Source organism: Rhinolophus ferrumequinum, chromosome 19 (genome assembly GCF_004115265.2).
Source record: "Rhinolophus ferrumequinum isolate MPI-CBG mRhiFer1 chromosome 19, mRhiFer1_v1.p, whole genome shotgun sequence".
Taxonomy (NCBI): domain Eukaryota; kingdom Metazoa; phylum Chordata; class Mammalia; order Chiroptera; family Rhinolophidae; genus Rhinolophus; species Rhinolophus ferrumequinum.
In genome coordinates this window covers 56,072,130-56,081,958 of record NC_046302.1, presented here as the reverse complement: position 1 = coordinate 56,081,958, position 9,829 = coordinate 56,072,130, and the positions used below count along the sequence as shown (strand labels likewise).

The window sequence follows — 9,829 nt, the reverse complement described above, 5'->3', positions numbered from 1 at the left end:
TCGATATTTATCTCAGGTAATACTATGAAATTCTGTTTTCACTTTGCCCTGTCTTCCGAGATGTCCATTTCGGTTGAACTGCTTTGAAGTGAATTTCCTCCTGAGTGCTTAGAGATGAAGCCCTGGCGGTTCGGAAACAGGGAGAAGAGCCACGTGAAAGCCTATGGGGAAATAAGGACTTGAAAACCCACTACGTACCGGAAAAGGCCCAGGTTATAGGGTTGAACCAGAACCCTGGCTGAAATATTCAAGCGAATGAGGTTAGGCGTGGAGTCCGGTGGAATAAGAAATACGTTCCCTCTGTTTTTGTGATTAGCATTGGCCGATTTATGGTTTAATTTTGATAAGTCTATCAGCAAAGGGATGCTATGCAGGTGACAGGATTAAGTATTTTTTAACGATTTTTAAAAGAGGCAGGTTGCAAAGAGAATGCACATTTACATACTGTCTTCGCTTGAGGGAGGCATGGAGTATCCAGCCCAGTGGTCTGTGCCAAGGTTTGGCAAAGAGTGACACCGAGGAGAACTAGACTACAGCATATATCATCTTGGCAGAGTTGTTTGTGAACGCAGTAAAGGTCTGCAAAATCAAGAGCGCCAGCCACTTCACTCTGTCAGGGGCAAGGGTACCGGGAACACCGTTTGTTGTTATATTTTTGCAGAGGCCAGGGCTGCTTTTGAGGCTCAAAGAAGACCCTCAACAAACCCATCCTTGTCCCTAGAGCTTCCCCATTCTCCGTGGGTGCCCGCTCGTCCTCAGCCTGCGGCAGGGAGAACCCGGCGCCGGTAGATGGCGCCCCACGTCCGTGCTTGCGCTCCGGGCGCAGCTCGGAAACCCCGCGCGTCTTCCCAGGTCCTCAGAGCTCCGAGCAGGCATTTTAATAAATAAGCGCAAGTGCCAGTGGGTTCCAGGAGCCCCGAGGTTCAGAGGAGCAGCACAGAAACCCCAGCGGAGGAGCCTCCTAATCCCTGCCAAATCCTGACATTTGCCAAACTGGAGATTCTGGAATCGCAGCGCTTAAACCATTAAAATCCCAAGCGTTTTCCTCTTCAACCCAGTCTTTTTATTTTTATTTATTTATTTTTTTAAGAAAACTGCCTCCCCCCACCACCACCACCACTACCACCCCAATTATGAAAGTGGTCATGCTGTTCAGGATTAAGATTTGGAGGGAATTTGGAAAAGAAAAGACAGAATCGAACATCAGAGGTGCGACCGGTCTTTGAGGGTCCTACTTTTAAAGAGAGGCTTCTGGGAGGATTCTGAGTGTTCGGGTGAGAGCCACACCTGGCGGTGCAGGGTGCGGTGGGGGTGCGGGAGCTGTGTGGAGCCGGGAGGCGGCAGTGCGCGGAGCCATCGCGAAGTTGGGCTGTGCATCGGGAGAGCTGAGGAGAGAGCCGCGCCGCGGGTGCGCTGGGTGCCAGGGGCCCTCTACGGCTGCGGGCCGGGTGCGGTGCAGACCCGGTACAGGCCAGGTGCGGTGCGGGCGCGGTGCAGGACCCAGAACGTCTGGGTGTGAAGCATACATGGTGCGGTTTGGGGCTCCGGCGTGCGGGTCCCTGGCAGGGCGCGGTGCGGTGCACACGGGTACGGGTGCGGGGCGTACCCGGAGCCAGCGCTGGCCGGTGCGCGAAAGAGGCAGGGCGGGGCGGCGCGGTATTGGCCACGAGCGGTGAGAAGGGTCGTGCAGGTGTTTCCTCCCGCCAGCTCCGCTCATCCCCTCTAAGCAGAACTTGGCGGAGAGCGGTGCTTGCTCACCATGGATGTTCCAGGTAACCAACCGACTCTGCGCTCCGCGATCCGCGCGGGAATTGCTTTCATGCGTGTATTTTAATGGGGACCATCGTGAGTCTGCGTCTGGAAGTCCAGAGAGCGTGACAGAGAGAATATCGAAATCGTTGTGTCTGGGGCTGAGGACAGAGCTCTGCTAACTCATAGAGAAACAACTTCTCTGTTCTTAGAGAATTGCAGGAGTTGTTCGGAGGCCGTGGGCGGTGAGGGGAGAAGCTTCCGTCCTTTTCGGTTCTGAACTGGGTATGGAAATGACCTGCTTGGTTTAGGGGGAGCAGAGGGGGGCAAGTAAAAGTGCAGACGGCGCGTAAGTTAGCAGAAAGCCGAGGGGCTGCCTCCCAGTCCAGGAAGAGGGAGCCAGAGTCTGGAAACAAAAGCTGCACAATCCGCCCAGCTCGGGGCTCTGGTTGCTGGAATCCTCTGGTCCTGCGCCAGACAGAGGGATCCGAGGGGCTCTCCAAGGCGCTCGCTGCTGGCCGCGGGGAAGTGGATGTGGCTGTTTGCTTTTAGGGTCTCTCCGCTTCTCTCTTTTTTTCCCTCTTAATCTTATTCACCCTAAGGCACTTCGTGGGGATTTGGTCTTTGGGTGGAAAATGGATAAGATCTACACTAAGTGGACAGCTTTACGAAAATCTCCAGGATGGAGAAACAGAGGATGAAAGGGAAAGCGGCGAAAGGAAAAAGGCTTCTTGGTGTGGCTTTCAAGAAAATGCCACCGATATGAAGGCGTTTCAGCATTAGTGGATTTTGTCTTTGCCTGCGACCTGAGCCCCCCTCCGCCTTTGGCTGAATGGTCCTGGGGGGCAGGGTGTGGCGGGGGGCAGCTTCCCTGAGGGTCCCCTACCCTGTCTTAGTGCTGAGGCCTTGCAGAATCGCGGGCCCCTTGACGTGACCGCACCCCCGGCACGAGCCGCCACCGCCACCGTGGAGCCTTCCGTGATGCCCTGTCCAGAGCTCCCGGGCGTTTCTTGGGGCCTCTTCTGCCCATCGGGGTGGGGGGTGGCTGTGCGCGGGACCAAGAGGGTGGCCTCCAGCGAAGGGGCTGGAGCGTCCCCAGCAACTGCACCCCGCGCCTGCTCCCTGCACAGCTTCACCTCCCAGTCTAAGGGTTTGGGTTCTTTGCCCTGACAGGTCCGCTGGTGTCTTTCTTCTGAGGACGACCCTGGCCTTAACCATCAGAGCAGGGGACAGAGGCCAGAGGAGGCTACCCACCGGCCACACGCGTCGCTCGCCCTCCGGCGCTCCTCCTGCCCCTGCAGCTGCCGCTGCCCGCCGCTGCCCCCGCGCGCCGCCGCCCCAGCCCCGATGCCGGCGCCCGGCTGGGGCCGCCACGGGCCGCCGCTGACCATGCCCGGGCGCCGGGGGGCGCTGCGAGAGCCGGCGGGCTGCGGCTCCTGCCTGGGGGCGGCGCTGGCCCTGCTGCTGCTTCTGGTGCCCGCCGGCTGCCCGGTGCGGGCGCAGAATGACACGGAGCCCATCGTGCTGGAGGGCAAGTGCCTGGTGGTATGCGATTCCAGTCCGTCGGCGGACGGCGCCGTCACTTCCTCGCTGGGCATCTCCGTGCGCTCCGGCAGTGCCAAGGTGGCCTTCTCCGCCACGCGGAGCACCAACCACGAGCCGTCCGAGATGAGCAACCGGACCATGACCATCTACTTCGACCAGGTTAGCGGGCCGGCCTGCCCATGGCACCTGCCGCCCACGGAGGACAGGGCAGGGGCGTGGGTGCGCGCGCTGGGGCTGGATTTCCAGGCTCTTCCCGCCAGTCTGCCCGGCCCGGCCCTCACCCTTCTCCTCGCTCCTGTTTCCAGTAAGCTCTCCTTGCCATTCCCCCTTTGTATATTGTAGCTTCTTTCTAAATAGGCACTTGGATGACTGAGAGCCCCATAAAGCTAGGCGGTCTGAAATATATTTCCCCAAAGGAAAAGGCACGTTCTCCTTTTCTCTGGGATGGGATCTGTCATTTGTAGTGGACAGGCTTCAGTCACCCAGGTGGCCAATTTAGGGGTTGAGTGCATTTCAAACTCTCCACACTCCAGAGGGGGTTCTCTGGAGGTCTCAGCCCCGCACTCAGAAAAGATGTACCGATTGCTTCTTTTGGAACACACTGAGGAGATGATGTTTATCTTCAAGAAAAATAAGTGGGCAAGAGTGTGGGAGAAATCGCACGGATGGTTATATAAATATAAAACAAAGTAGAGTGTGGTTATATAAATGCAATATGTAGTGAAAACAATATACTCAACATAATACACAAGTACAATAGGTACAATATATCAGTATATAGTGTGGTTATGTAGATATAAAAAAATGAAACAAAGACCCATGATTTCATTTGTCCTAAGCCACTTTTAACTTCTCCTACTTGGTTCGGACCAAAGGATCAGTGACATAATCCCACTTTAACAATCTCTTCTCTAGGTGATTCTGCTCAGGATGAGAAGTTGGGGACTTCCTTTTGGGTCCACCCTCCTTGGTTTCTGTTGTTTTTCAGAAACAAATTGAAAACATTATAGTGGTTTGCAAACTTGAACTCATCAGTCCTTCCTTGTGCCAAAATGCTTTCAACAAATGGACTACCCCTGGCCCTGACTGCACATGGGGGCTCACTGCACGCACCTAATGACTTCCCTTCTCTCCACTAATCAGCTCTCACACCAAAGTAATGATAAATCTGCACACACACACACACACACACACACACACTGCTTCATTTAAACCAGTGTGTTCATTTATTTTAATTTTTGTTAAGGAGTATATAACATATTTGAAGTCTGGGATTTTTTGTGGGGGAGGGAGGGAGGTCTCTCTTTAATCTGTTTTTATTTACAAGATTCAAAAATATTTATTTTAATTATGTCCAAATAAGTCAACAACAAGAAATAGGTATGTGGTAGCTACTTACTGAATCAATAACTTCTTAGTTATGTGTGATTATTATTCACTGTCCAGTGTCCTGCAAATAGTATCCCAGCATTTTTACATCCCTCATTTCATCTGGGTGTCAAGAAAACTGTGACTTTGTGCAGGAACCGTAGCAGCAGGATCCTCATTTTATAGACGAAGCAACTATGGCGGGCCAGGTGGAATGTTTCCCTTCCTGGTTCCCCGGACAGGGAGTAGCTGAGACCCGTTTTTCTGAGCTGCTTGGGTGATCTTTCATCTACAGCAGGGCACTGAATTTACCAGTCTCCTGAATGTAAATTTGAGGGGAAAGAGTTGAGGGAAAGAGTTGGAAGAAGCAGCAGCAAGGGCTTGAATGGAAAAAACTCTATTCTTTTTGCAGGCGTCCCGAGGCCCACTGAGAGCACAGCCTGGGGCAGACAGCACAGGGTCCTGAAGCTCAGGTTCTTAACCATAGTTCCTGTAAGCCTGGGCAACTGAGGTGGTGCTCGGAGCTCTGGCTAGGAAGCTGGTGCAGACTGACTGCCCAGGTCACTCCTGCACTTGTCATTAATCTGGGACTTGCATGGCATTCATCTCTAATGAGTGCATAAGAAATAACCACAAAATGCATTCGGTTAAAATTTATTTTCTTAACAGATGACAGAATCTCTCATTTAGGGCTGAGTTGTTGTTGCTGGGGTGGTTGCTTTAAAAGCCGAGAACACCAGGCAAGCCATTTTGTTATCTTCATCGAGTTGTGCATTTGTGTATGAGTAAGAATGGGGACAGCATCTAGGCAGAGTGGCCAAATTCTGTCTTCAACATCTGAAAAGGAATTGGGTTGTAACGGGGGACCCTCCAGTCTTCAACTTCTTCTTATAACATTGTAATGCTCTCATCTTCATTTATTTGAGAAAAACCATCCGCAGGGTCATGTGACCTCGTGTCCCATGGCTAACTCTGTCATATTCTTGCACGTTATGGAATTCACAGGGTTTGAGCCAAGAATGTCCAAGCTGCTGTTTCAACTCTCCCTTTATTTATTCAAGCTTATTGCATGACATCATAGCTCATCTCAGGGAGCAAACACATTAGTCAGAGGAGAGAGGGGAAGCAGACACAGCCAGTGTTTAAGGACTGTGGTCTTTCACGCCACAGTCATTATTGAGCGCCAACTGTGTGCTGCCAAGGGCTGGAGAAATATGGTCACAAAAACCTCGCACAGTCTATTCCACAGCAGCAAAGGAAATTGGGTCCCGAGCTTCATCTGAGGGATGTTATCTCATTTAATTGGCCTCTTACTCCATAACCCTCTTTCTACCCATCCCATGTGGCACTCTAATTTTAGTCAAAGCTTCATGTCCAAGTCCCCATAATCCCACAAACCTCCGAGCAGACTCAATTTACAGTTTGTTTACTGACCTGATTGTCTTCCATTTCTTTCTCTCTGCCCTGCCACCAACATAACAAAATTTGCACCCATTTCTTCAATGCATAAATAAAATATAGGTTAAAACATATTGATGAATTGCCATCCATTAGAAATCACTTCCTGCTGCAGGGTTTTAACTGCAGCCCCGCCCCCTCCGGGGCAGCCTGGCACACTGAGTGGGTGCTGATTACTGCTCCTTCTAGCTCACAGGGGAACTGGGGCCGCTGGTTTTGCCAGGGGGATTCGAGCACATGCTGAGAGGCGCTCACTATGTTGTGTTGTATCCCCTCTTCTTTTTTCAGGTTTTAGTAAATATTGGCAACCATTTTGATCTTGCCTCCAGTATATTTGTAGCACCGAGGAAAGGGATTTATAGCTTCAGTTTCCACGTGGTCAAAGTATACAACAGACAGACCATCCAGGTGGGTATCTTTGAACACTGACCCTTTCAGCTTTGGGTCACTAGTCCCCCTTTGCTGCAGGCCCTGTCACCCCCCTCTGTGAGGCTGGGAACGGGGCTGGGAACCAGCTGAGTCCTCTGGGTCGGGCCTCTGAAGGGGGTTGGGGGGTGCTCCAGGGAAAGGAAAGGGTGGGGGCGGGGGAGACCAGGACAGGTGTGTGGCAGTGGGGTCCTGCGTGGTCTGCTGAGCTTTGCCCTCTGCGTTGTAGGTCAGTTTAATGCAGAACGGCTACCCAGTGATCTCAGCATTTGCAGGAGACCAGGACGTCACCAGAGAAGCGGCCAGCAATGGCGTCCTGTTGCTGATGGAAAGGGAAGACAAAGTGCACCTCAAGCTGGAGCGGGGCAACCTCATGGGAGGCTGGAAATACTCCACGTTCTCGGGCTTCTTGGTGTTTCCTCTATAAACACAGAGCCCCCGGATGGTGGGGAGGTTGCCATCTGGACCCCGGAATCCACCCTCCCTCATACCGTGAACTTGCCCGAGCAGGACAACTCATTTCCAACCTCTGTCAGACTGTTGCGGTAAAAGAATGATTTCCTTCTAAATCTCCAGTGTTTTCTTTGAATATTGACCATTCCTTGGGAACCCGGCCTCTAATTAGTTTTAGACGACAAGGTCTTCAGGAGAAATGAAATTATCGATCTGAGCAATTTGTACCTGTGATTGTAAAGTCGATATGGGATTTTATTGTTGGGACCATTGCCTTTTCTTCTTTTGTTTGGACGTTGTCTTGGTACCCCACCGAGGAGTGCCGCAGACCTCAGGATGGATTGCAGGTTGCAGCCCAGGCTCAAAGGAAGAGCCCAGCAAATCACCACCCTCCGGACGGTCCTTGAAATGTGTTCTCTGTGTGTCTGTTCCGCCTTAAGGAAGAGAATGGCTTCACTTTCATTCTGCATTTTTCCCTGGGTGGACGGGAGGACTCGGGAGGGGGAAGGGAACATTGTGAACCTGTCAAGAAGTGCTTTATCTGGAGAAGCAAATTTTGCACGGTTGGACTGCGACTTTTGTTCTGTATTGTTTGTGTGTGTGTGTGTATGTGTGTTTTTTTTTTTTTCTTGGAAAGCTTTACTTTTCTTTCCACTCTCAGCTCTCCCTCCTCACCCCTGCTTTTATTTTTCATGCTGGGGTGAAGGAGAGAAAATGTATGTTGAATTCCTGGATGAGACCAAACCAAACCAAACCAAACCAACAAAAAAACTGCATTTTGTTTCGGATAAGACCAAAACCAAAAAAGAAAGGTATCTGTATATCCAAATACAAATGGACAATTCCGCTTGTTCTCTCAAAGAGACTCTATCAGAGGCACCTTTAGAACTAACAACCTGGACTTTTTTTTTTTCTTTTCTTTTCTTTTTTTTTTTAATTTACACTCTGGAATACTTCCTTAAGAACCTGATGTCCCTGGGTGGCCTGAATCATGTAAGATGAGAACGGGAGCTGTCATGACCACATCTCCTAAACATGCCAAGTGGCCTGGGTTCTGCCAGCAGCATATTTTCATTTATTTGGATCCACCTCTGCGTGAGCATACCAGGATCAGGTGTGTCAAAGACAACAGGACCGGTCGCTCCCTCAGGATCCTCTTCTGATCTGCCTAGGAAAGAGGGGTGTTGACCTCCCCTGTGAGCACCTGGCGGGAAGCCACCTGGATGTCCCAGTGGCTAACGGTATTGGCGAGCCACCCGAGGAGCACTTCTGCAAATCCTTCTCGTTTTGGCACTTTGTTCAACAATGTTATCAAAATCCAGCTGCGAGTTTGATGGGCACAGAATTCTTAGGCCAAGGAAATGTCACTGATCCCAAAGCCGTCAAAGAAGAGACCTCAAACCGGATGTTACTTTGTCCTTTGTGTAACAATGTAACCAAAATATTGATGATAAAAAGTCATAATTTAAAATTCAGAATAAATGGGTTTGATGTCTGCCTTGCTCTTCTCCCTTCACATCGTCTCCCAAACTCTCAAAACTTGTGTAAGTATTGGCCACGGGTCAGGGACTCGGGGAAAGTCAGTCCATTCTGTGCTTGTGTCAAAAATACACGCACAAACACACACTCCCACATGCAGAGCTAGCGATGGGTCTAGGCGGAAACTGCACCCATCATACATTCCAATTTATATATCATATTTTTCACACAGGAAAATTTGGGGGGGGGTGAGGGGAGATAAGTGAAAAAGGCAGCATTCCAAAGGCTTCCTGGACAGGCCGTGTGCTTTTATCGTATGTCGTCATTGATGTGGTACAAAGTCCAACCCCATCCTTCAGTCAGAGAACGCGGCTATAAAAGGGACTGGCATTTGAAGATAGCATCAGTTGTTTCAGAGGTGTGCGTGAGGATGGAGCAGCACAGGATTCCATTTGCAAAACAGAAAGGCAGTGGGGATTATAGAAATGAAAACAATCTAGTCTGACTAAGGGTCTGTGTTCCACTGGCCTTAGGTGAAGCGCCTAATCGGATGCAGCATTCAATTTGAATTAAAATGCTGTTACCTTTCGTGAGGGGTGGAAAATGAAGGTACATCAGCCCAAAGTGACTTGGGCTGTTTTGGCTCCATGATTCCTAGAAATACTTCTCAGTGACAAGATCGTTTACGAATGTTGACAAACAGCAGGTTGCTGGCTAATATTTTTTCTCTGGGTTTTATTGCCCTTGGTCTTTTAGTCCTCTTCCCCGCATTTCTTTAACCTTTTGTTCAATATGAAATAAACAGCAAGCCGCGTTAGAGGAGAGTATAGCACTTCAGAGATTGAAAGACATATGAGTACTTGTTATTTGTATTGGTTAACAATATGGGGTACACATATTTCTTTGTGTTTACAACTTCATTACGAACAGGCTGTCATTTGGTTATACTGTCTAATAAACGGGTTATTAAATTGACTAATCTAAAAAGTATATTTCAAGAGCTTATTTTATATTAGGAAATACGCTTCATCCTGTTTATTCCTCTCTCTCCTTTTTTTTTCTCCCCCGAGCTGGATGCCCAAGGCTCCATTAGGAAGAAGCCATGAGGGTGGTGTTTCTGACGTTGTTTGTCCCCCACTGCCACCTCTGCCAGGCTCGAGGTGGCTAAGGATCTTTGAGGTAGATGAGGCTCCTGTGTGTGGTCTGCAAAGATACATAGGTCAGATGAAAATTTGAAATCGAGTTTCCTTTGGTTGGAACAAAAGAGACACCTATACTCTTTGCAGCCCTGTTTGATCAGCCCCATCTCTGAGCCTCAGTTTCCCCAGCTGCAGAGAGAGGACGTGGAGCC

General features: G+C 50.1%; 1 protein-coding gene across 5 annotated transcripts; it reads left to right on the top strand.

The window, feature by feature from the left end:
* Positions 1 to 871: 871 nt before the first annotated feature.
* Positions 872 to 8,743, top strand: CBLN2 (cerebellin 2 precursor). Of its 5 annotated transcripts, none has more exons than XM_033135613.1 (4): positions 872 to 1,274; positions 2,923 to 3,453; positions 6,409 to 6,528; positions 6,776 to 8,743. In XM_033135613.1, exons 2-4 carry the CDS (start codon positions 3,097 to 3,099, stop codon positions 6,971 to 6,973), a joined length of 675 nt encoding a protein of 224 aa, XP_032991504.1. In that variant the 5' UTR covers positions 872 to 1,274; positions 2,923 to 3,096; the 3' UTR covers positions 6,974 to 8,743. The 5 variants fall into 5 exon arrangements, with proteins under 5 accessions (XP_032991504.1, XP_032991507.1, XP_032991503.1 ...); XM_033135616.1 differs by lacking the exon at positions 872 to 1,274 and adding an exon at positions 1,426 to 1,475; XM_033135612.1 differs by lacking the exon at positions 872 to 1,274 and adding an exon at positions 1,677 to 1,772.
* The last annotated feature ends 1,086 nt before the right edge of the window (positions 8,744 to 9,829 follow it).

Excerpts from the sequence above, each read along its gene's own strand:
- CBLN2 (XM_033135611.1), top strand. The coding sequence starts at position 2,282 with ATGTGGCTGTTTGCTTTTAGG. Across the intron at positions 2,303-2,922 it reads TGTGGCTGTTTGCTTTTAGG|GTCCGCTGGTGTCTTTCTTC; the intron begins GTCTCTCCGCTT and ends TTGCCCTGACAG. Across the intron at positions 3,454-6,408 it reads TGACCATCTACTTCGACCAG|GTTTTAGTAAATATTGGCAA; the intron begins GTTAGCGGGCCG and ends TTCTTTTTTCAG.